General features: G+C 38.7%; 1 protein-coding gene and 1 non-coding gene across 3 annotated transcripts in view; one reads left to right on the top strand and one right to left on the bottom strand.

Moving 5' to 3' along the window:
• The window catches only part of RABGEF1 (RAB guanine nucleotide exchange factor 1), a 63,740-nt gene that overhangs the window by 20,804 nt on the left and 15,985 nt on the right, over window positions 1-26,951 (top strand). Inside the window, exons 2-4 of one of the 2 annotated variants that reach the window (XM_069485726.1) lie at window positions 7,487-7,675; window positions 9,944-10,110; window positions 19,821-19,990. In XM_069485726.1, coding sequence (XP_069341827.1) covers window positions 7,497-7,675; window positions 9,944-10,110; window positions 19,821-19,990 — 516 coding nt within the window. In that variant the 5' untranslated portion in view covers window positions 7,487-7,496. The remainder of the gene's footprint in view (window positions 1-7,486; window positions 7,676-9,943; window positions 10,111-19,820; window positions 19,991-26,951) is intronic. The other variant, XM_069485727.1, reaches the window with a different exon arrangement.
• LOC138394933 (U7 small nuclear RNA) lies at window positions 984-1,045 on the bottom strand. Its single transcript, XR_011235444.1, has one exon. It is a non-coding gene; the product is annotated as a U7 small nuclear RNA (small nuclear RNA).

The raw sequence follows: 26,951 nt of genomic DNA on the forward strand, positions 1-26,951 counted from the left end.
TTGAGTTGTAACAGTTCTTTAAAATCTGGTCACAAGTTCCTTATTACATAAATGACTTGAAAATACTTTCTCTCTTCCATGGCTTGTCTTTTCATTTTGTGTATGTGTGTGTGTGTGAGTGAGTGAAAGGGAGAGGGGGGAAGAGAGAGAGACAGACAGCCAGCCAGCCAGACAGGGACAGGGTCTTGCTCTCTCGCCCAGACTGGAATGCAGTGGTGTGATCATAGCTCACTGCAACTTCCAACTCCCAGGCTCAAGTAATCCTCTTGCTTCAGCCTCCAGAGTAGGTGGGACTACAGGTGTGCACCACTGTGCCTGGCTAATTTTTATTTTTTGTAGAGGGGGGTTGTTGTGTTGCCCAGGCTGGTCTCAAACACTTAGCCTCAAGTAATCCTCCTGCCTTGGCCTCCCAAAGTACTGGGATTGCAGGCCTGAGCCACTGCACCAGGCCTTTTTTCACTTTCTTCATGAGGTCCTTTGAAGCATAAACATTTAAAATCTTTTTTTTTTTTTTTTTTTTTTTTTTTTTTTTTGGAGAGACAGAGTTTGCTCTGTTGCCCAGGCTGGAGTGCAGTAACATGGTCATACCTCACTGTAACCTTGAACTCCTGGGCTGATGTGATCCTCTAGCCTCAGCTTCCTTCAGTAGCTGGTTCTATAAGCATGTGCCACCATACCTGGCCTAAATTTTCATAGAGCACAATTTATGTCCCTTATTTTGTTGCTCATATTGGTGCCATATCTAAGAATCTTTTGCCAAGTCAAAGATTATGAAAATTTACCTCTTTGCTTTCTTCTGAGAGTTTTAGTCTTACGTTTAGGTCTTTGATCCATTTTGAGTTAATTTTTATATATGGTGAGAGGTAAGCATCGAGTTTCATTCTTTGCATGTGGCTATCCAATTGTCCCAGCACGATTTGTTGAAAAGATTCTCCTTCTCTCTCTCTTTTTTTTTTTTTAATTTTATTTTTTTGTGTGTGTGGGGGGGTCTTCCAGCAAGGACCGGAAAACCTGCTAGACAAATTCTAAAAGAGCTGTAACACTATTTTTTTCCCCTATGTCTCCCACCCCCACCCTCCTTTCTCCATTGAAGGGTTTTGGCACCTTGTGGGAAATCATTAGACCATAGATGTGTCGGTTTATTTCTGGACTCTCAGTTTTATTCCATTGATCCATATGACTGTCCTTGTGCCAGTACCACACTGTCTTAATTACCATTGCTTTGTAGTACATTTTGAAATCAGGAAATATCTTACATTCCTTTTTAAAATTGTTTTGGCTATTCTGGGTCCTTGGCCTCTTCTGCATCTGAGGGCTCATGTGCTTATATTGGGCACACCCAGATAATCTAGGATAACTTCCTTATTTTTGTGTCAAATAATCAGTAACCTTAATTATGTCTGTCAAGTTGTTTTTGCTATGTAAGGTAACATAACCAGGGAGTGAAAGTTATGGGGGCACAAGGTCCATGAGGCTTTGGTTTGGTGAAAAGGCAGAAGATAGGAGCAGAAGTTTGAGAGAGGGAGGGATGAGTGGAAGTGTCAGAAGTATGAAATAATTTGCCTAAAGTCACATTTCAAGTAAGTGGCAGAGCAGGGGTTTGATTGATCTCCGTGATCTCATGGTCCATGCCAAGTCAGTCTTTTTCAACTTGTAGCTATTATTATTGTTTTTATTCTAACATATTGAGCTTTTAGTATATGCCAGTAATCCTCAAAGCACTCCCGTTGTGTTTTTCTAACTCTTGAAGATCACCTGTACAAGTATTTGGGTCCAGATAATAGGCTCTGGAATTAGCCTAAGAATAAAAGAAAAGAGTGGTAGGAGATTGATTGAGAGTTGTGTCTCAGAATCTGAGGGTAAGCATGCTGCTAACTCTTATCCAGGGATTGTAACTGGGACACTGAAACCTCTCAGGATCTACAGAGTATTTTTCTTCTGCCATTTTTCTCTGCTTTCTTGATGTGTATCTATTTCACTTGGCAGACTGGCTGTCCTGATACTCAGACCACTTGATGAAAGATGGTCATGCCACACACCTCATCTGTCATTCAAGAGAACAGCCCAGACTTAGTCCCATTTTTAATACTCCAAATAAGAGACTCTGAGCTACTTAGGGTCAGGTGTCCACCTCTGGTTCAATCAGCTGTGGCCCCGAAGTGGGGTCCATTCATATACAAACATGGCTGCTGGCAGCTTATCTTTGTGGATTAAGGGAACAGATTCCCGATACAAGGGAAGTATTGGCATGTGTGCCAGGCAGTCTCCCCCAAAGACGTCCATTTTAGTTGCATAGACCTGTGCTATAATATTTATAGTATAAAATTTTTAAAACTTAATTGATCTAAGGAAAAAAATTGATATTTCCTTTTGCCCATTCCTCTTGGAAGGAAAGAAAGGGACCATAGGATGATATGGTGAGATGAGCTCAGATTCTCAAAATTTTTTTTTTGAGACAGTCTCACTCTTTTGCCTGTGCTAGAATGTCGTGGCGTCAGCTTAGCTCGTAGCAATGTCAAACTCCTGGCTCAAGTGATCCTCCTGCTCCAGGCTTTCAAGTAGCTGGGCCTATGGGCACAAGCCACCACACCTGGCTAATTCTTTTTTCTATTTTTAGTTGTCCGGCTAATTTTTTTCTATATTTAGTAGAGACAGCGCTTTGCTCTTGCTCAGGCTGGTCTTGAACTCCTGACCTCAAGCTGTCCTCCCGCCTCAGCCTCCCAAAGTGCTCGGACTACAGGCATGAGCCACCCACGCCTGGCCTCTCAAAATATATTGATGGAACCCAGGACTTAGTATATTAAGTGTAGGATTTAGTGATGTCTCTGCCACTTACACCTTTTTGATTGAATAAGCGATAACTTCTATGTCTCAGCGTCTTTCTCTGTAGGATAAAGTAGATGGTCTTTAAAGTTTCTTCAGCTTCAACATTCTAGGGCTGTATTACTCTTTTCTTCTCTTTTCTTCCTTTCTACCTATTATTCTTTTCTTCCCTTCTGTCTCAACTTTATCTACTATTTATAAATGGCTAGTGCCTTAGATCTAAATCCTGTCCTTGCAGGGCTTTAACCTTGTAGAGGACGTAAAGAGTATTTGTAAACTTGAAAGTTTTTTCTAATTAGATTTCCCTCTCCCTGCCATGTCTCATTAACTCTTACAGATCCTACTTGTAAAATGGATTCCCATCCCTCCTCTTTCCATTCCCTCTATATTATTTCTATTACTTTAATAACCTTTTATTGTAGTTGTTTTTTTGGTCAGTGTCCCTGTCTTCTGTTCTGCACTTCCTCCCAATCCAACATAGAAATTACCTCTCAAGTTTTCTTTTTTTAATAATCAGAGTGAATTTGATTTGGAAGGAGTATACAGTCCTGTGAATTTTGAAATTTTAGTAGATTTATGTAAATGTGTCCACAATCAGAATACAGATTAGCTCTATCACCCCTAACCTCCAAGGTAATGATATTAGGGGGTGGCACCTTTGAGAGGTGATTAGGTCATAAGGGTGGAGCCCTTATGATTAGGTTTAGTGCCCTTACAAAAGAGACCCCAGAGAGTTGGTCTCCCCCTTCCACCATGTAAGGACACAGTAAGAAGGCACTTTCAGTGAACCAGAGAAAGGAGGTCCTCACCAGACACCAAATCTGTCGACATCTTGGTCTTGGACTTCCCAGCCTCCAAAACTGTGATAAATAAATTTCTGTTGTTTATAACCTACCCAATTTATGGCATTTTGTTACAGCAGCCTGAAGGGACTAAGATACTGGCTTCTTTCACTCAGCGTAAAGCCTTTCAGATTCATCCAAGTTGTTCAGTGTATTAATACTTTGTTCCTTTTTTTTTTTTTTTTGGTAGCATTCTATTGTATGGATGTACTGTAGTTTATCTGTTTACCCATTGAAGGATGTTTTGGTTGTTTCCATTTTTTGATGATCGTGAATAAACATTTATGTACAGAATTTTGAGTAAGCATCAGTTTTTATTTCTCTAGAGGAAATACCCAGGAGTGGGATTGCTGGATCATATGATATTGTATCTTTAACTTTTTAAAAAACTGTCAAACTGTTTCCACAGTGGCTGTACTATTTTGCATTCCACTAGGAATGTATGAGAAGTATAGTTGTTCTGCATCTTTGCTACCACTTGGTATCATCAGTGTTTTTTATTTTAGCCATTCTAATAGGTGTGAGTGATATCTCATGGTGGTTTTAATTTGCATTTCTCTAGTGACTCATGGTGTTAAATACTTTTCATGTGCTTATTTACCACTGTGTCGTCAAGAACTGAGAAGGACCTGAGTTTTTATCCTACTTAGAAGTAGCGATTAGTCTACCGTAGTTTCATAGATACTGGCCAAAGACATGAGACTCGACTGGAGACAAAAGACTTTATTATTCAGAGGACATCAGCAGAACAAGCTTCATGTTCACATGGACTACCTTTGCCCCACAAATCCCACGCGGGCAATGTCGATCCAAGGAATCCAAGTTCACAGAACTCAAATATAATGGGTGGCAAACAACCCTGCCAGGCCTTTGATGTGGACGGAAACATACTTATTGTACTAGACAGTAAACAAACTTGTTCTCTGCTCTGGAAGGAGATAACATCTTTGTCTTGTAAGGATGTTCAATATACAAATATACTTGAGGAGACAGTCTGTAGCAAAGGCCTCTCTTACAGAAGTATGAACTACCAATGTGTATATCTTCTTTGGTAAAGTATCTGTTCAAGTTGTTTGCCCATTTTTTAATTGGGTGGTTTGTTTTCTTAAAGTTGAGTTTTGAGAGTTCTTTACATTCTGGATATGTAAGTTCTTTGACAAAGATGTGATTTGCAAGTATTTTCTCCTCGTCTGTACCTTGTCCATTCATTTTCTTAATGGTGTCATAACAGGAACAGTTTTTTGTTTTGTTGTCAAGTTCAGGATGCAAGTTCTATGGGCTGTGATTCCAACGTCAGTTCATTTTTCAAAGCTTTTGCAGTGCTGTTCCCGCCTGTTTCATGCTTGTGCATGCGCTGGTCTGAGAGCTGCACAGTGGTCTCTCAGTTTCAGTTTAAAAATCTTTAGTACCGTATAGCATCAGATCCATGCATGCACAGCTTAGGGTTGAGCCCAGAAATTGCTTTCTTGAGTTCTTAGAAATTTCTCTTTTCTTTCCCTAGAGGCTCATCTTTTCTTTCCTGTGTCCGGAAAACTGTGGATTTAGTTACCTCACTCTGCGCTGTATTAATATTTCCATCACTGTACAATTGAGGCCGAGCGGTGGGAGGATAGCGAGTGGGGAAAATCAATAGTTCTCCTTTCTCAGAGTTTGGCACCTGCGATCTCTCACTCAGCCTTTGGTGTAGACACACCACATGCTTGCTTGGGCACTGCGTCTCAAGAGAAGGGGGAAGGACAGTAAAATGGAAGAATCTCCATATTCTCTCCGACTGTTAGGAATTCCTTTTCTCATGCCTTGAGCCCAAACTAGAGGAACTCTCTCTGTTCCCTGGTGCCCATTTCTGGGTTGATCTGGTGATACTGGAGGGAAAAAAATAATCTCAGTGAGGGTTCAGTGATGCTTTGAATTCTGGTCTTCTTCCCCAGTTCTCCTTGTTGCTTTTCAGGATCCTCAAAAGTGGTGCTCAATGCATACTGTCCAGGTTTTATATTAGCTGGACGAAATCTGTAAAGTTTCTCTCCCTGGCAACTGCAGCCACTGATATCTCTGCTCAATTTTTCTTCCTTTTTATGCCTAACTTCCTTCTAGGGGTCACCGCTGTGTCTGCATGCCTTAATGTTCAGCCAGAGATTATTGCTTACTCAAAGATCCAGATTGTCCTCAAACACCTCTAGCCAGTTAGGCTTCCACTCTGACCAGGAGAGCCTATTCTAGACACAGAGGAGACATGAGAGACCCCTGCAAAAAATGGAGGTGGGTGGGGACGCTGAAGTTTGAGTGGGTTCATTGGCAGGAACGTAAATCCATCAGAAGAAAGTAGAAGTTTTGTCCATCATTATAGTTGCTTTTGGAGGAAAGGATTTATTGTCCTCCTCCCTTTGTCATGCTAGAAGACAGAACTCCATCTGTCAAGTTTTATGGCTTAAAATAGAGATCTTATCATGCTTTCCTCCTTTCAGGAGCATTCAATGGGGCTTCAATCCAGTTTACCTCCTATTTATACCACATCATTCATGTTCTACATTTGATTTCCTGTCTCATAGTTTTTTGTGAAAGATGTGCTTCTTGTCCAGAATGTCCTCCCTCTCCATGTTGTCTTTCTGAGACCTGGGTTCAACTCAAGGCTCTTTAATGTCTACCATCACCACCCCCGGCTGGTTTCTCCATACTCCCTGAGTCAGCTGACCATGCCTTCTCTCCTCCCCAGCCTCTTAAGCACTTTCCCTTTTTCTTCATTTTTCAGTCTGCCTGTATTTTTGGTTATGAGCTTCATGAGGGCAAGAACATTTTCTATCAGTTGTATCACCAGTGGCATTAGCTCAATTCTGTGCACACAGTTGGCACTTAGTAAATGTTCAGGTTGAATTAATGTTAGGATCCCCGAGATGTAGGGCTTAATTCTGTCTGCACATTGGAGTTTTTTGAATGATCACTGTAGAGTGCCACTTGTTTCTGTGCTTGTTTGGCAGTTTATGTGGAAAAGAATGAGGATCATGTGGTTTCAGTTTGAATGGAAATTGTTGCATAGCAATTTACTGTACCATTGTGATGCTATGAACAAATAGGTTTAAATATGATACAGTAGAAAATAAAACTGATTTTGGAACTTGTTAAGATATGAATTCAAATTTTAACTCCAACATATGTAATCTTAGACACAAACCTGACCTCTTCGTGTTTTTTTCCCCTCAACTTTGAAATGGGGATACTAATTCACTAGTTTTTTTTTTTTTTTTTTTTTTTTAAAGAGGCAGAGTCTTGCTCTGTCACCCAGGCTGGAGTGCAGTGGTTCAATCATAGCTCACTGCAGCCTCAAACTCCTGGGCTCAAGCCATCCTCCTGCCTCAGCCTCTCAAGTGGCTGGGATTATAGGTGCAAACCACTGGGCCCAGCTCATTGAGTATCTTTTCATATGTTTGTTGGCCATTTGTAGGTCTTTGGAGAATTATTTATTCAAGTCCTTTGCCCATCTTTAAATTGGTTTATTTGGGTTTTGTAGTTTTTTATAGTTTTTGGTGTTACATTTAGGTCTTCAATATTGGCCCTTTAAAAAAGTGTTTTTTGTATTTTAAGCAGGGAATAAATTTTTTTCTTTAATATGACTATGTCAGGAATTTGCTATATTTGTCTTTTCTTTTTTCTTCTTTCTTCCTTCTCTCTCCTTCCTTCTTTTCCTCCTTCCCTCTCCTTCATTCTTCTCTCCCTTATTAGCTTGAAGATAATGGGCTCACTCATTTTTTAGTTCATAATTATTATGCTTTTAGAGAATGATAGTGAATTCATTTTCAAGAACACTTTCTTGTTTGTTTCTTGGTTAGCAGGAAGAAGATGAGCCTTAAGTCTGAACGCCGAGGAATTCATGTGGACCAATCGGAGCTCCTGTGCAAGAAAGGATGTGGTTACTATGGCAACCCTGCGTGGCAGGGTTTCTGCTCCAAGTGCTGGAGGGAGGAGTACCACAAAGCCAGGCAGAAGCAGATTCAAGAGGATTGGGAACTGGCAGAGCGGTAAAAGGACTTAACTAGGGGTGGTTTAACAGTGGCATAATTGAATAAATAGTCCTGTCGTTGTCCAGATACATTTTTCTTTTCTGTTTTGAGCTGTCAGCAAATCAGTTTAATATTAAGGATTTTTTTTCTCTTCTTCTCAGTCAACATTTAATGAATACTTTTCAGTGATTTTCTCATTTTGTGTTTATCTTACTTCTGATTATTTATGTTTGGGTTATGTTAGTCTTAGTTCTCAAATTTAGATAATAAGCTCCTTGGAGTAGAAGAATGGAGGAGGTAAGCATACTTCATGGTGAAGATTAAATGAGGTAGTATATATGATATAGCTAGTTCAGGCCTTGCATATGCCTCTAATCAAGCATTATTTCCCTCATTCTTTTTCGTTTTTGACAGTTATAGTTGGAGACTATATCATTAATTAATTAATTAATTAAATGAGGTTTCACTCTGTTGCCCAGTGCAGTGGCTGCTCACAGGTGCAGCTATAGTGCACCCCAGCCTCAAACTCTTGGCTTCAAGCCATCCTCCTATCCCAGAATCTTTTTTTTTTTTTTTTTTTTTTTGAGACAGAGTCTTACTCTGTTGCCCCAGCTAGAGTGCTGTAGCATCAGCCTAGCTCACAGCAACCTCAAACTCCTGGGCTCAAGCGATCCTCCTGCCTCAGCCTCCCGAGTAGTTGGGACTACAGGCACACGCCACCATGCCCGGCTAATTTTTTCTGTATGTTTTTAGTTGTCCAGCTAATTTCTTTCTATTTTTAGTAGAGATGGGGGTCTCGCTCTTGCTCAGGCTGGTCTCGAACTCCTGAGCTCAAACGATCTACCCTCCTGGCCTCCCAGAGTGCTAGGATTACAGGCGTGAGCCACCAGGCCCGGCCCTATCCCAGAATCTTAAGTAGCTGGGACTATAGGCACATGCCACTGTGACCAGCTTAACACCTCCACCTGTGATTTTTGTTTCTATTTCTTACTGCTTCCAATTGTGAGCTCACTTAAGATTTCCTACATCAGTATTTCCCACGTTTGAACAGGCATCAGAATCACCTGGAAAGCTCAAAAAAACAGTGATTGCTGGACCTCACCCTCAGAGTCTCTGATTTTAGTAGCTTGAGAGTGGGACCAGAAATTTGCATTTCTACCAAGTTCCCAGGTGATGCTGATGCTGCTGTCTGGGAAATCACACTTTAAGAGCCATTATTTTATAGGCAGTGCTTAAGATTTATTATAGATACTTCAAATGCAGTTGATCTGAAGCCAAATTTATTGCTTTTATTTATTCTTTCCACTCCCAACATTGTCCTCCTAACCCTCCTCCTATATCAATTAGTGACATCACTGTTTATCGAGTTAGCTAAAAAACCTTGGACTCACTCCTAATTTCACCTCTACCTCTCTTGTCACCTAAACTATTTGACCAAGTTCTACTTACTCTAGCTTAGAAATGTCTTTTGAATTTCATCCTTTCTACTTCTATTTTCCAGGTACTTACTTTCTTTCACTTAAACCTTTATAGTATACTCTTAATTATGTTCTGTGTCTCTCGTCTCTCTGTCCCTCAAGTTGTTCACACAGCTACCTGCATTACCTTTCTGAAGCACAGAACCCATAAGGGTAACTGCTTGTATCCAGAGTCTTTCTTGTTTCCCCACCACGTGATGAAATTCAGAATAGCGGGCTTAGTGGTCAGGGTCCTTCCGGTGCCTCCTTGTATATCCAGTTCGTCACACCGTCAGTGCTCTGGCTGCACTGAACTTGTTCTAGGACAAACCACATGCTTTCACATTTGTAGTTCCCTCTTCCTGGAATATCCTTTCACTTAGTCGAATCCTAGTCATCTTCTAAAACCCGATCCAAACGTCACCATTGCAAAGCCTTCTCAGACTCCTGCAGCAGATTTAGTTGTTCTTTCCTGTGTTCTCATAGCACTTGATTTTTACTCTCTGCTATAGGAACTGTCCCATTATGTGTTACCTACTTGTCTCCCTCTCCGTTCCAACCTTGAGCTTATTAGGGAAAAGGGCTAGACTTTATTTCTTTCATGTAGCCCTAATGTGATTGCTGAGTGAGCGTGATCTATGGAGAGGGTCCTCTTTGGAGTCTGTCGTAGCACATAGAACAGTTTGATGCTGTAGTTACCCATCAGAAACCTCGGTCCTACTTGATATATTTAACCTCTAGTTCTAAAATTTTAGATCCTCCTCAATTAATTAATAACCTTTACGTACAATGAAACCTTGGATCATCCTTATTCTTTCTTAAATTATAGGCTTCAGCGGGAGGAGGAGGAAGCCTTTGCCAGCAGTCAGAGCAACCAAGGGGCCCAATCCCTCACATTTTCCAAGTTTGAAGAAAAGAAAACCAATGAGAAGACCCGCAAGGTTACCACAGTGAAGAAGTTCTTCAGTGCTTCCTCCAGGGTTGGATCAAAGAAGGGTAATTTTCTGATACTCTTTTTTTCTTCTGTGTCTGAGTGAGATACAGAGTAGATCCATAGTGGATGTGGGCTCAGCTGTCTAGTTTCTGTAAGCTTTTAGAGAATACCAACCCAGATTTGAGACTAAAATTAGATTTGAAGGTCAGACGGTATACGAAACCAGTACTCTCTCTGGTTGAAGGACGTTGTGTTTTAGAGACATTCGTTTACTCTATAGGAGGAATGAAGAGAGTTGAAATACGTAGTTTTATTTATAAAATTCATTCCCATCCAAATGATCGTCTCTTTGGGAGTTTTTTGTGCCTTTATTTTTTTGGATCCTGGTTTGTTCTCCTTTGTATAATACCTTCCCTGTCCACAGCTTATCAGAAATGGCTGTTTCCAGACTTGAAAGTCATCTGAAAGAGAGTTTCTCTCTGAGCTTATTTCAGAGACAGCTCGTGTCTTGAGGAAATATATAGAGAACATATAGATCTATGTAGTAAATTTGAAATGGCAAGAGATACTTGGAACCAACGCCGATGCTTTCAGAAGTCCTGTTCTCTTGGAGCCATCTCTCTTACCCACCCTGGGGTAATTGTGATGAGGTTTTAGGTCTGCCTAAAGACAGGGGAATGAATAATAATACAGTATTACCCCTTAAGATCCTTGCTGGTCTTCTAGATTTAGTGACTTTTGCTGTTTTCTTTTGTTTTATTGAAAGGAAAGGTTGCTTATTACCCAACACACAACACTTCTCTTTAAGAAATGCATTCTTTTAAAGAAAAAAACACAAGATTTGTCTTTAAGAAATGCACACCTTTAAATCTTTTTGTTCACTGCATATTTTAAAATTGTTTCTTGGTTGGCTTTCAGTTGTAGCAGTTTGTCTCTACTAAATAAGAAGGGGAATAATCAGTACCTGCCAGAGATAAAATAAGAATGTATTTGGTGCCTGATTTATGTATTTATTAGGAGGTAGTGTGGCAGGGTGTTTAGTAGGGTATCTTTGGAGTCACTCCTGGTTTGAGTCCCAGCTTTGTCATTTCCAGTTGTGTGACCTTGGGCAAGCTAATTTCTCTGAGCCCTATCTACGCAGAGGGACAAGTAATATCTATCAAAGGCATGTAATGAGGATTACATGAGTTGATGTGTGTGAAGAGCTCAGCACAGTGCCTGACACACATAAAGTGCTAGCTATTTTAAAATGTGCGTTATGGCTGGGTGCAGCGGCTATACCTGTAATCCTAGCACTCTGGGAGGCTGAGGCAGGAGGATCGCTTGAGCTCAGGAGGTCAAGACCAGCCTGAGCAAGAGTGAGACCCCATCTCTACTAAAAATAGAAAAATTATCCGGATGTCTTGGCAGGCACCTGTAGTCCCAGGTACTTGGGAGGCTGAGGCAGGAGGATCACTTGAGCCCAGGAGTTTGAGGTTGCTGTGAGCTATGATGATGCCACTGCACTCTACCCAGGGCAACAGAGCAAGACTCTGTCTCAAAAAGAAAAAAATAATTAAAACAAAATAAAATGCAGGTTATTCTTCCAATAGAATAATCTCTGCTGGCAAAAGAGCTCAAGGGCATTGGTCAAGGCCATTCATTCCTATTTAGCTTAAATTCTGTTTCCTGCTTTGGGAAAGTCACCATTAACCTTATGAATTTATGATGTATAATGAAATGTTACATGGTTATGCCAACAGATGAAATAATAAAGAAATTATAAAATTAGCTGCTCTAAATGCCTCATTTTGTGGATGACAATATGAAAGTCTGTAAAGGTTGACTGATTTACCCAAGGTCATATAATGAGTTGGTATATTAGAACTCAGGTCTCTTAACTCCTGGTTCAGTTTTTTTCCATTATATCCCTTTACCTTAAATATGTATATACCTCACAAACCCAGTTTATTTATGTATAAGTGTATATATAATAAATATTAAATATATGTATACTAAATGAGGTTTCTATTACTTAAGTACTTAATAGTCATGTACATTCTCTGATTCTCTTTAGTGGTTTTTAAAAGCCATGTCCTAAAAGCTTCTGTACAATGTGGATTATATATATTATGGAAAAGATTTATAATCCAGTGCAGATTTATTAATACAAATAGGGAAATGGTAACTATCAAATGGCAGGGAGAGGATGGACATCATGTGCCCCCAGATATGATGCTTTGAGAACACAGCATCATTTATGAAATATTGAAGCTGAAAATTTATCACCTGAAGCTAGTCATGAGGAAACAGCAGGGAAATCCAGATTGAGGGGTATTTAATAAAATAACCAGCCTGAATTCAAAATGTCATGTCATTGAAAAAAATGAAAGGCTGGGGGACATTTCCAAGTTACAGGAGACCAAACATTTATAACACTAAAGGCAACGTGTGACCCTGACTTGGATCCTATACCAGAAAAACAACCCCAACCGTTTTTGAACAATTAACGAAATTGGAATATGGACTTTAAATTAAGTAAAAGTATTGTGTCAATGTAAAGTTCCTGAATTTGATAACTATGCAGTAGTTATATAAAAGAGTATCCTTGTTATTAGGAAATATTGATATTAAGGGATAAAGAGCATGCTATATGCAATCTACTCTGAAAAGGTATAGCAAAAATAATACAGATGTGTAAAAAAATGTTAAAATTTTGTGAATCTGGATTAAGGGTATAAAGGAACTCTGTAATAATCTTGCAGCTTTTCTATAAGTTTGAAGTTACTTCAAAATAAAATTTAAAAATCAAAACTATAATCTTTAACATTCAGTGCTATCCTCAAGAGCTAAATTTCAGATATTAATTAAATAGAAGCATGGTGTTAGTTATGTCCTTTGAAAAATTGATAATGAATTACTACTTTAATCGTTAGAGCCTCTGGCACTTACATAAACTGAGGTAATTTACAATTTCCCAAGCTGATTTTGGAACTGATTTCATACCCATCCCTGTTTTTGCAATTGTTTCTTCAGTCAGCTCTGCTTGGTTGTCATTTTTGTTTTTACTCTGAACCTTATCTCATAAAATCACCTTTTATGATGTCTCCAATACAGTGTACTTGGAACAAGATCTGTTTCTGACCCTCATTGCCTCAGACTATGAGAGACTTTTTCCCTGACACCAAATACGTGGGGTCTTTTCCAACACCAACTGGATGTCCACCAATTCAATCCTGTCCTGACACTGTCAGGACCTACAGGTTAAGGGCTCAGTGTCACAAGACTGCCCCCACCGGTGGCACCCCATGGGGGGAGCACCTGCACTTGTTACTCACTGGCTGGAGACTGGGGGTTCCCGCACCCCCTTTCCTCACATTTGGTAATTTGCTACAATGACTCACAGAACTCAGGAAAACACTTTACTTACCGTTGCTGGTTTACTAGAAAGGATACACTCAGGAACAGCCAAATGAAGGGATGCATAGGACAAGCAAAGTAGGAGGGGGGCCCTGGAGCTTCCACACCCTCTCTAGGCAGGCCATCCTCACACCTCAGTGTGTTCACCACCCTGGAAGCTCCCTGAGCCTTGTCATTGTGGGTTTTTATGGATGTTTCATGGTGCATGATTGATAGTTCATTAGCTATTGGTGGTTGACAGTCTCTCAGCCTCACCCCTTCCTTAGGATCGAGGGGGCAGAGCTGAAAGTTCCAACCCTCTGATTCCATGGTTGGTTCCTCTGGCAGCCGATCCATATCCTCAAGGGTCCACCAGAGCCACCTCGTTAGCATTAGGTCAGGTATGACTTGAAGGGGCTCATTATGAATAACAAAAGGCACTCCTATCACTCAGGAAATTCCAAGGGTTTTAGGAGCTCTGTGCCAGGAACCTAGGGGCAAAGACCAAATATGTCTTTCTGAATTGAGAAAGTCAGAACTATAATATTCTATCACGCTGCCCCCTTTTTTGTTTGGATGGTCTGAGAAATGTGTGGAGTTTTTGGTAAACTTTTTAAAATTGAGATAAGTGGTTTTACTAGACTAGAAATGGTGTTAATCATCTTTACTGTTCTTTTTTAATATTGATATTTGATCCTGTTCTTTTTTTAATACTGACCTTTCAGGTTATCTTGACTCTTTCTCAAGCTATTTTTCAAATAAACTTGTGAAGCTTTTGCTTTCTCAGACTTAATTTGAATATGAAAGATTTAACGTGATTTAATATGTGATCAGCCTTTCAGACAGCCTTACATAGTAGGTGCTCAATTGATACTCATTGGTTGATTTAAATAGGAATAATTAGATGCCGTAATAGTAAGTGGACATTATGATGTGGTTGTGAAGAACTTTTTGGCTTGGGAATCAAACAGATCTAGATTCAAATCCCAGCTCTTCCTCTTACTAGCATGTGATTTTGGGCATATAAGTGACTTAACCTCTCCAACCTGTTTATTAATGTGTACGATGATACCACCTACTTAACCAAATAGTTAAGGATTGATGAGAATGTATAGTAAAGCACAGGGTCTGGCATGTAGAAAATTCTCATTGAATGATAGCTGTAAATATTATTATAATTCAAGAGCATATTTTGTTCTGCTGACACTACTTTTTAAATTGAGTGTTTAGATTGAGGAATGGAAAACTTGATGGTCATGGTTGACTGGCTATACTTGAAATACAAGCTTTGTTTCTGTAAACACAAAGTGATTTTAAATTGAAGAGCAAGCAGTTGCTATTTGGGCCCTAGCCAAAACTGTAACTAATGTGGGTGAAGTTGTTCTTTTCCATCTTTCTTCTTTACTTTTTCATCTTACACATTGAATACTCGTTTCAAAACTAACTCACCCTTCCTGAGTACCAAACACCTGAACTGTGTTTCACTTTCCACTCTCTAAGCCGAACTTCTGTTCTCTTAGTGGGGGTTGATTTTTAGGAAGTTTGGAGAAAACCGACCAAGCCTTGATCTTAGTAACTTGTGGTAATTCATAACTAGCTAATAGAATTCATCTTTATTTACATTTATTACATCTTTATTTACATCTTTATTTACATTTTAAAAGGTTTGTATTTTAAAATCAAAAGTATCTCTTTCAAAAAATATCTGTGAGAGGGGAGTGTACACAAGCAAAGCAATAAAGGGAATGGTTAGGGTTTTCCTTCCACTTATGTTCAAGTGGAAAGTGAAACACAGTTCAGGTGTTTGGTACTCAGGAAGGGTGAGTTAGTTTTGAAACGAGTATTCAATGTGTAAGATGAAAAAGTAAAGAAGAAAGATGGAAAAGAACAACTTCACCCACATTAGTTACAGTTTTGGCTGGGGCCCAAATAGCAACTGCTTGCTCTTCAATTTAATGCTTGCAAACCTCCAAAGTCTGGGGGATTAGTGTTCCTTTTGAAAAGTTTTCAGGCCTATCCTTGATGTGTGGAGGCAGGTGTAGCATAGTTAAGAGCTCAATCTTTGGAGTTAATGCATGCAGACCCGGGTTCAGATTCCAGCTTTGCTACTTAAATAACTGCAACATTATTCAAGTTACTTAATGTCTTCAAACCTCAGCTTCCTTATTTGTAAAAATCACCAGTACTACTTGAAGACTTGTGAGGATTATACAAAATTGCATTGTAAAGGTGCTTGGCACATAATAGGCATTCACTACATGTAAGTTATTACCATTATTATTTTGTCAGATGGAATGTATATTCTGTTTTTATTGGGTAGAGTGTTCTGGAAATGTCACATAGGTCGAGCTGGTTGATAGCATTGTTCAAGTGTTCTTTCTTTACTGACTTTCTTTATCACTTGTTCTATCAGCTACTGAGAGAGGAATATTGGAATCTACCAACTGTGGATTTGTTTATCCTTTCGGTTCTATCAAATTTTGCTGTGCATATTTTGAAGCTATGTTAATAGGTACATACACATTTAGGATTGCCGTGTTTTCCTGAAGAATTAATCCCTTTTTCATTATGATGAAATGTCCCTCTTTATCGTTGGTAATATGGTCCATTTCCTGAAATTTACTTTGTCTGATGTTGATGTAACCACTTAAGCTCTTTTTGATTGTTTGAGTGATACGTCCTTTTCCTTTCATTAGTTTCTAACATATCTCTATGTTTATATTTAAAGTGGATTTCTTACAGATAGCATATAGTGTGGTCTTTCTTTTCATCGAATCTGATGATCTCTTTTAATTGGACTATTTAGACCACTTATGTTTAATGTGATTTTTTTTTTTTTTTTTTATAAGGCAGGGTTTAAACCCACCACCTTGCTCTTTGTTTTCTTTTATCCTGTCTGGTTTTCGTTCCTTCTCTTGGTTTTTCTTGCCTTCTTTATGACTATATCTTCATCTCCACGATTGGCTTATTAGCTATACCTCTTTGTTTTGTTTTTGTTAGTGGTTGTTCTGGGGTTTACAGACTACATCTTTAACTTAACCTACCTTCAAATGGCATTATATACCACTTTACATATAAGAATCTTACAACAGGATTCTTAACATTTCTTCCTCCCACCCTTTGTGCTATTGTTCTGTATTTTACTTGGGTAGTTCTTTCTCTAATCTGGGGTAATTTCCTCACATGCATGAGTGATACTCAAAGACTCAAGGGAACCCCTCTGGGGATACCTGGAGCTTTTCTGCGCAGCCTCCTCCTCCCAATAGAATGCATGGTAAATTTACCATGGTGTTTTACCAAAATTACCGTGGAATTTTACCATGCAAATTATAGCTACATTGACCTCCCTGAACTCTCAATGCTGTTTGCACAATTCAGCAAGTGTGCTGGGCTGGAGTGGTCTCTCCCCACGTCATGGCCTAAAAACTTTCCCAGCAGTGAGCTATGAATCTCCTGGACTTACCATGTTTGTTTCCCTTCTTGCAGGGGTTAATCTGCCATCTGCCTGTTGTCCAATGTCTGAAAACCATTATTTCATATATTTGTCTGACCTTCTAGTTGTTAAGGTAGTGGGGTCAACCTGCTCCCTGGTATTTCATCATGACTAGAATTGAAATTGTAAGATTGAGTGAAGGACTAAATTCCAAGTATTAAAGAATTTTTTCCTAGTCATACAGATGTCAACATATTTCAGAAAAGGTACTGCCACTTTTGTTTTGAGTTAGATTGTGCCTGATTTATTTAGTCATGTGCTTAAAAAATAGGTAGTACCTCCAAATATTAATAGCTTGAAAATAAAAAGTGTACAGACAAAAGTTTCCTTTCCTCTTTTTGTCCCTCACCCATCTAGTTCCTAAGCGCTTACCACCATCCTTCCTCCATGTTCAGACAAGCTTTGTTACTAGTTTTTTGTGTATCCTTTTGTGCTTTTTGTGCTATTTATAGATACATGTATTCTTATTTCAGCCCCCGCCATTTTACATAAATGATAGTACAAAATACACACCCTACTTTTTTAGCAATACATTTATGAGCTATTTCCATATCAGTACACAAAACACTTTTATATATTTTATAACTATATGGTATTTCATTTTATGGATTAAACCATAATTTAGTCCATCAGTGGTGGCCAGTTATTTCCAGTCTTTTGCTATTACAAGTAATGCTAAAGTGAGTAGCTTTGTACTTATGTCCTTTAATATATGTGCAATTATATCAGTATAAAATTCCTGAAAAATAGAAATGTTGGGCCGTAGAAATAATGTTTTTAATTTTGATGATTATTGCCAAATTGCCCTCCATTGAAGTTATATTATTTTATGTTCCACCCGAATAGTATGAGAGTGCCTGTTTTCCCATATCCTTATCAAAATCAAACTTCAGATTTTTGTGCATAAAATTTTTAAAATGGCATCTTATAGTAGTTTTAATTTGCATATTTGTTATGAATGAGATCGAACATCTTTTTTATGTAAAGATCATCTACGTTTCCTTTCTGTGTGCTGTTGGTGTTCTTTACACGTTTTTCCATTGGACTATTGGATTTTTTCCCCCTTCTCTATCAGAACCCTTAGGGAGAGTTGCCCTTTATGATTCACTTGCAAACTTTTTTTCCATTGTATTGTCAACTTTTGACTTAGAGTGTGTGCCATACATACAGTGAGTTTTTGCGTGCTTTTTTCTTTTTGTTTGTTTGTTTGTTTCTTTTATTCCCTTTTTTTTTTTTTTTTGGAGACAGAGTCTCACTTTGTTGCTTGGGGCTAGAGTGCAGTGGCATGATCATAGCTCACTACAACCTTAACTCCTTAGCTCAAGTGATCTTCCTGGCTTAGCCTCTTGGGTAGCTGGGACTACAGGTGTGTGCCACCATACCTGGCTAATTTTTAAAATTTTTGTAGAGACTGGCTCCCACCATGTTGCCCAGGCTGGTCTCAAACTCCTGGCCTAAAGCGATCCTCTCATCTTGGCCTCTCAAAGTGCTAGGATTACAGGCGTGAGCCACCGAACCCAGCCTGCTTTTTTCTTTTTTCTTATGATGTGATTGAATTCTTTTCTTTTAGGATTTCTAGATTTTGAATCATATTTAGGAAGTCCTGATGATTTAAAAGATAGGCAAATGCTTGATTTGGAGAGATAACTATAAAATGTAACTTTGTTATGCTAACTAGTATTTTTAGTACAGTTTAGGAGAAAAATTGTGCTTTCGCTTTTATTTGAACGTTTAAGTCAAATATAAATATCACATTAGTTTAATAACCAGTTATGTAATAATAAGTGAGAAATGAACTCTTTAGTTTGGCATAGTTAATATCATAGTATATTCTTTTAGGTAATTTACATGTTTTTGTCCCACTTGAATGAACCAGTCACTCTAATAGAAATATTACTTTTATCTTAGAACTTTACTACAACCTCATCATTACAATATGTTATATCTCTGGAATAAAATCGAGTTCAAGTCCTCAAGTTCAAAAAATAAGATTAATAAGGTTATAGGAAATTACTCTGAAAAAGCATGGAATAGGTTGACGTTTAATATCTTTAAAAGATACTTTTAAAATTATCTTTATTTTTATATATAAAAGGAAATCATGGGAGTGTGAGGTACTTTAATTCCTTATAAATAGTCAGAGAGCATGGTTCAAAATCAGGAGGCTTAGAATGTGATCAGAGACCCAGTGATAGTTCATACTTCCAGAAAGTACTTACTGTCTTACGACACCCATTTTCCTTTCGGTGTATTTATTTGAAGAGGGGAAAGAGCTGTACGTCCAACTGATTGGATGGTGTATTATTTGCTTCCATCGTCTCCCTGATGTATACTCTGTCATGTCCCTTGCTACTTTGGATGCATTCTTTTACTTTGACCAGTGTGACTTACAGACTGAATGGTGGGTAAATAACTGTGAGTCTCCACACAAACAAATTAGCCTTTGCCTTTTTGGCAAGTAAAATGGAATTTGGAAAGGTGGTCTAAAATTTTTTTTTAAGTCATCTAACGTTTTGTGCTTTTACTGATTGTTATTTTATTTGTGGCTATTTTTATAAACTCAGGCAATCTTTGAGAAAGTTGTTCAAGATAGCAGTGCCATTTCAGTACTAATGATTAAATACATAGATCAAAGCATGGTATATTTTGGCTAAGAAAATAGTAATAGAGCAACTTCTGTTTGAATAGGAGTATCCTTTAGGGCAATGTAGTTTTTGTCTACTTGTAAAATACATTTAGCTTACTTTTAGGAAAGTTGTCCAAACATTTAAACATAAAATGATTTAAATTTAAGTTTAACTTTGATTAAACATAATTTAAATAATCTTAAGTTAGATACTTAAAGTAATTCCATGCATGAATCTTTTATATGATGAAACTTATTATGTTTAATTTTCTCAGCAGAAATTCAGGAAGCAAAAGCTCCCAGTCCTTCCATAAACCGGCAAACCAGCATTGAAACGGATAGAGTGTCTAAGGAGTTCATAGAATTTCTCAAGACCTTCCACAAGACAGGCCAAGAAATCTATAAACAGACCAAGCTGTTTTTGGAAGCAATGCATTACAAAAGGGTAGGTTGAGAATAATCACTTAGACACAGAGTTTTGGTTTTAGGAAAGGTTATACATGTAATATGGTGCAACTGTGTCATTTTACACCTAAGAAAATTGAGACCAAGAGATGTGAATGAAGTTCACTAAGAAAAGCCTCTGAACCAAGTTTAAACCTGACTCCCAAGCTAGTACTTTTCCACTGCAACTCAGTGGTGTTTGGATCATCTTTACGTGGAAATTCTGACACCAAAGCCACTTGAATTATGTACTTTAGTAATGAGCCTTATTTTTTTTTTTCAAGTTTTGCATTAAGCTTGAAGTAATGAGCCTTTCTAACTTGTGACCTTGTAAATAGTACAAACTGCCATAGTAGACCTTTAACTCTATATAACAGTTGTTAGACCAGCAGCAATAATTTTAGGGTTTTGTTGTTGTTGTTGTTGTTTTCTGTCTTGTTTTTTATATTTTGATTTTAAAATTTCCTCTTGTTCAGTCAGAGAAGGGACAGATAGAATTAAGACATTGAAAGGGACCTTAGTTAGCAACCACCATGTTTGTCTCTTTATTTTGTAGAAGAGGAAGTTCAGAACGAAAGAGGGTAAGTGACTTGTCCAAGGTTACACAGCTAGATTTTTGCCAGTGTCAGAACTAGAAATTGTGACTTCCACCTGTGTCTTTAATCCATAATTTCTGTGGTGATAATTTACAAGACTGCCTATAAAGGAATTCATTTTGTAAATCAGGCTTCTTTTGTTCAATTTCGTTTTTTTGAAGACAGAGTCTCAGAATCTGTACTCTCAGGTACAGTGCAGTGGTATTATTGTAGCACACTGCAACCTCAAACTCCTGGGCTTAAGCAATCCTCCTGCCTCAGCCTCCCGAAGTAGCTGGGCCTACAGGTGTGTGCCACCACACCCGGCTAATTTTTTCTATTTCTAGTAAAGATGGGGTCTCGGTCTTGCTCAGGCTAGTTTGGAACTCCTGAGCTCAAGCCATCCTCCCGCCCCAGCTTCCCGGAGTGCTAGGATTACAGGTGTGAGCTACCATACCTGGCCTCTTTTCATAACAAGAAATATTTCCATTCCAAGTGAGACAGGCAGCTTTGTCATTAACGTAAAATCCATTTATGTTGAACATACAGTTGTCATCAGCTATTTTTGTCTTAAAAATCAACATGGCAAGAATTTAAATTTTTTATTAATTTTTGTTTCAAAATATTAATTAAGGGGGTAGTGTTTTTGTTACAAGAATATCTTGCACAATGCTTGAGTCAGGGCTTTTGGTGTGCCCTCCACCAGAATAGTGTTCATCATACCCAGTAGGTAAGTTTTTATCTTCCACACACCCTCTTGCACTCCTCTTTTTTGGTTTCTCATGTCCTTTATGTTGCTTTGGGCCCATGTGTGTCCATCAATTAGCTCCTACTTATTAGTGAGAACATACGGTGTTTGGTTTTCCACTCCTGGGTTAGGATAATGGTCTCCAGTTCCTTCCACGTTGTTGCAGATGACATCATTTCATTCATTTTTATGGCTGAATAGTACTCCATGGTGTGTATGTGTGTATATATATTGTGTGTGTATGTATATATACACATACCACATTTTCTTAATGTACTCATCAATTGAAGGGTACTTTGGTTAATTCTACATCTTTGTAATTGTGAATTGTGCTGTGATAGACATTTGAGTACAAGTGTCTTTTTGATAAAATGACTTCATTTCGTTTGGGTAGATATTCAGCAGTGGGCTTGCTGGAACAAATGCCTAGGCAAAGAATTTATGACTGAGACCCCAAAGGAAAATATAGCAACAACAAAAATAAATAAGTGGGACTTAACTAAATTAAAAAGCTTCTGCACAGCAAAGGAAATAATCAACAGAGTGAATAAACACCCTACAGAATGAGAGAAAATGTTCTCAAACTATACATCTGACAAAGGACTAATATCCAGAATCTACAAAGAACTTAAACAAATCCCCCAAAAAGCTAGACAACCCCATCAAAAAGTGGACAAAAGAAATAAACAGAAGTTTTTTGAAAGAAGATAGACAAATGGCCAAAAAACATGAAAAAATACTGAACATCGCGAATTGTCAGGGAAATGTAAATTAAAAGAATTTAAATTTTATTGAGAAAATGGGAGAGGGGTTGTTGCAAGAGAAGCTAAGCAGAATTCACAAGTTTAGTCGCCCCCCCCCCAGCCCCCAACCCTGAAGGCATGGGATTATACCCAGCAATACAAGTTAAGTTTTTAAAACTTTTTATCTTTACAAATTAACTTGAATTTAAGAATCCCACTATAGGAACCAAGCTTCAGGCCGGGCGCAGTGGCTCACGCCTGTAATCCTAGCACTCTGGGAGGCCAAGGCGGGTGGATCGCTCAAGGTCAGGAGTTCGAGACCAGCCTGAGCAAGAGCGAGACCCCGTCTCTACTAAAAATAGAAAGAAATTATCTGGCCAACTAAAATATATATAGAAAAAATTAGCCGGGCATGGTGGCGCATGCCTGTAGTCCCAGCTACTCGGGAGGCTGAGGCAGTAGGATTGCTTAAGCCCAGGCGTTTGAGGTTGCTGTGAGCTAGGCTGACGCCACGGCACTCACTGTAGCCAGGGCAACAAAGCGACACTCTGTCTCAAAAAAAAAAAAAAAAAAAAAAAGAAGCAAGCTTCAGATAGATCTGAGAGTGACCATGGATTCAGGAACGTATGTGTGTGGTCACTCATGAATGAAGGATGTATAAATTTCCTTTGTCATCTGCACAAAGCCTTATGTGCCCAGGGTAATTTTGAAGCATATAGACCCAATTGGGTGTTAAATGTTCCCATTATAACTAGAAAACCCTATTTTCTAACTTGATGAGGTCTCTGGCTTGGTGAAGAACTTTTTTTCTGGGTATTTATTTATATGAAAACATTTTCAAAACACATAATTAGACTGCAGTTAAATAAGACTTCTGGGGAAGTTCTTTTGCTGCCCAAACTATTTAAATTACTCAAAATACAGGCCCTTTATCTGTTGGCTTTTGCATTAAAGCTTTTTAATAAACTAATTTTCTGGGTTTCTTCGTTACATTTTTAAAACAAGATTTCTTTACTAGCGGTCATTCTGATAAGCTCCTTTTACTTAGAAAGCTGTCGAGCACAACATAGGAACTTTTGCTCATTTCATTGTTTTTTTCCTGGACAGTCATTCTCTAAAAATCTGGTATTGTATTATACAGACTTAAAACTTTTTCTGGTATTAACACTTGTGAAAAAACTTTTTCCATACCTGAATGAGGAGAAAAAAATATCATAGATTAAGATATGGCTCTATCTTAATTCACCGTCTGTTCCCCAGAATGAATAGAAAGTTAAATGCCCTTCTTTACTTTGAAATGACTCCCTTATTCTAAACTATATGTTTATGCAAGGAGTAGTTTGCCTTGCTGTGTAATTACTATTAGAAGAACAGAGGTATGTATCCAAAACAGAGAAACTTTAATTAGCACAATAGGCTTTAATTAAGGTGAGAAAAATCGGGGGAGAAAGTAACCCAGGACCCAATTTTAAAATTAGAAGCAGCAAGGATGAGAAGTGAGACAGCGAGAACAGTGGGAAACCCTCTGAGCTGGCGGAGTGTGTAACTCACAGGAAACAAAAGTAGATGAAAGACTGGTTTGATAACTATGTTGAGTGTGATGAGTGAATAAAAATAATAAAAAGCGTGTCATAGAAGAATGTACTAATATGAAAGAAAACTTAAAACACTCCTGAGGGGCAGCCCTGACGGCTCAGTGTGTGAGGCTGGTGCGATGCGGCCTCCTGGCTCTGATGTTATCTCTCAGGCCCTCTCCTTGGTTGTTTTGTGCTTGACAACAAAACAAAAGAACAATTGCCAGAACTTGGAACAGGACATGGATCAAAATGAAACAGAAGACAGATACTCCCCGTACAGACAAGATACTCATGGAAGTAGCCAGGTTAGAAAAGCAGCCAAAAAGGCAATGGGAAAATATGAGTGCACTTTGGCAGATCCTGAGAGCTTGCAGTAGAGCAGCCAAAAGTTGGTGGAGAAGGAAAATTTATGTGGCATTCAGGGCTTCTGCAGGGACTCTTAGAGGGTGCAGACATTTTGGAGAAGGCAGCACAGTGTGTTCCCAAAGAAGAAGTTAAAGGCAATAACCCTCACCCAAAGAACCTCTATAAGAGTCTTATAATGAGTGAAGTCCAGAAGATATTCAGAAAGCACAGCCAAGCTGAACCCTATCAAAGCCAAGTTCGACCCTTCTGAGCACGAAATCTTGTTGCACATGCTGGTTTAGGGGGAAGAGCTGGCACAATGATTCCAGCCAACAAGGTGAGGTACTAGCTGCATGGGTGCCCTCTGAAACCCACCTGGTGAGGATGGTAAAGGAAGCTTAGCTGCCTCTTAACAAGATTTTTATTTTTTTCTTAAATCACTTGCTTATCTTTTCTCATTTATGAATACTTTGGACCTTTCCCCAAATCTTGTTGGAAAGCTTAAGTAACCAACCAGTGGCTAAATAGAAAATTAAGTCCGTTACATAGTTGCATTAATGAACTCTTAAACTCAGGAGTCTGTTCCCTGATTTTTGGTACCACATGTTTAACAGTTCCATATACTTAGGCAAGAGGGCCAACTGGGCACTGTGGGACCTCTAGAGTATCATGAATAATGCTCCATCTGCTTAAAGTCTAGTGACATCAAAATATTTTAAATGAATTAAAGAACTTCAGAGGCCAGGCACGGTGTCTCACGCCTATAATCCTAGCACTCTGGGAGGCCAAGGCGGGAGGATCATTTGAGCTCAGAAGTTCAAGACCAGCCTGAGCAAGGGCGAGACCCCGTCTCTGCTAAAAATAGAAAGAAATTAGCCAAACAACTAAAAATATATAGAAAAAAGTAGCCGGGCATGGTGGCGCATGCCTGTAGTCCAAGGTACTCGGGAGGCTGAGGCAGGAGGATTGCTTGAGCCCAGGAGTTTGAGGTTGCTGTGAGCTAGGCTGACACCAGGGCACTCTAGCCTGGGCCAACAGAGTGAGACTCTGTCTCAAAAAACAAAAACAAACAAGAAAACTTCAGAAATTCTGCTGCATGGCTACCTGGTTGCTCCAGCCTGCACTGTGTGTCTCTTGTGCTGCACACTGTAGCATGCAAATCATTGGAATACCTAGTCCACCACACATTTTATTCAATAAAGGAAAGGCAAGAGCTGAAACATTTTTCTTGCTAAAACATTTTTATGATTTTTATGATGAGCTTTGTGAAGAACATGGGAGTTCATTAGTCACAAAAATGCTAAAAATGATTGACGTCTGGCTTTTCTTTGGAGATATAAAATGAATCTGTGTACCTTAACAATTCTCAACACCTTTATTTTGCCAGTGATTGAATTTAATAGGAATCAATTATCTTTGCCCTGTTTAAATCTATATTTAACTAGTTGCTAGTGACCTCAAGGTATATTCCATGGTGAGATGGACTTTCTCAAATATGAGGACTGCATGCTTGGTGTACTTCAAATGTTAATGTTTAAATTTTAGTTAAGAGGATTAAAGCCCTAACACATTTGTTTTCCTAAAAAAATTATTGAAGGCAGCAGAAATTAGGAATACAAAAAAAAATGGACATCAAAGCTAAAACCTAAATAGATTAAACAGTTAAGAGCAGTACAAACAAAACTTAATGACAGCCCTAACCCTAGCACCCTAAAAACAACTACAAAAAACTTAATGAACCCAGAAAATAGATCATGAAGATCTAAATGCTAATGATGAGAGGCCAGGTGAAATACACAGAAAACATAGTTAAAGAAATAGTCAAAAGTTTTTTTAAATTGGAGGTGGGAAAAAAGACTTCGGCCAGTCAAGAAAGTGTACAGGGTACCTCTCAGCATCAATATTCATTCAAAGAAAGACACTTACCAGTGTTTTAAACTACAAAGAAAAATTTTTTAGAAAGAGTAAAATGGACATTATAGAAAAGAAGATCCCAGACAATTATTAGAGAATACTTGAGGAAAAAGGTTCATTTACACTGCTGGACTATGTTTTTTTCTTGGAAAACTTTGAAAAACCTTTTGGAATTTTGTAGAACCTAAAAGAACTTACCAACACGAACCTGCTATCACTTAGCTCCTTTGGGAAGAACTGGGAAGGGCCTGAGAGTTACCTTACGTGCAAGCTAACAAGTTAACCTGTCAAGTTTCATGAATATCGGCAGAAGACATTAGTGTCCTGGATCAGAGACAAAGGGCAGTTTATGACAGCATTAGCAAGAGCCAGAGGATCAGCATTTGCACTCGTTCCCTGAGTATCAGCTTCCACGGAGCAGTGCAGAGAATAGCATGTAATGCCTGTGCAAGCAGTGAGTTTTGTTAGGGGAGAGAAACTGAGCTTAGGACCCCTTATTATACTGGACAGTAAACAGTCTACCCTTTCCTTTTGAGGAAGGCACTGTCTTCTAAGGCTGTTTGCTATACAAATATCCTTGAAAAGATGGTACAAAACAAAGATGGTCGTTGCCTCTGCTCACAAGATGTGTAGAAGAAATTTAAGAGATCTATAGAGAATTGTCTCCCAACAAATTTATAATATCACACAGGGAGAAACAATAATAAATGACCACATTTATTCATTTGACTAATACTGGGCACTAACCATATGCCTGGCTCTGTTACAGGCATGAGGCAGTGAACAGTGCCATCGTGGAGCTAACGTTTTAGTGGGGGAAATGGACAATAAGCAGGTCTGTAACATAGTGGTAAAGTCCTACGAGAATTTAAAGCAGGATATGAGGACAAAGTGGCGGGGAAGTTATTTTACATTATAAAATAAACTCTGCACTGGAGTGTAAACTGTCCAATAGAAATAAAAAAAGGGAGGCCAGGAGTGGTGGCTCACACCCGTGGTCCCAGTGCTTTGGGAGGTTGAGGGGGGAGGATCGCTTGAGGCCAGGAGTTTAAGACCAGCC

The sequence above is a fragment of the Eulemur rufifrons genome, chromosome 14 (assembly GCF_041146395.1).
Source record: "Eulemur rufifrons isolate Redbay chromosome 14, OSU_ERuf_1, whole genome shotgun sequence".
NCBI lineage: Eukaryota > Metazoa > Chordata > Mammalia > Primates > Lemuridae > Eulemur > Eulemur rufifrons.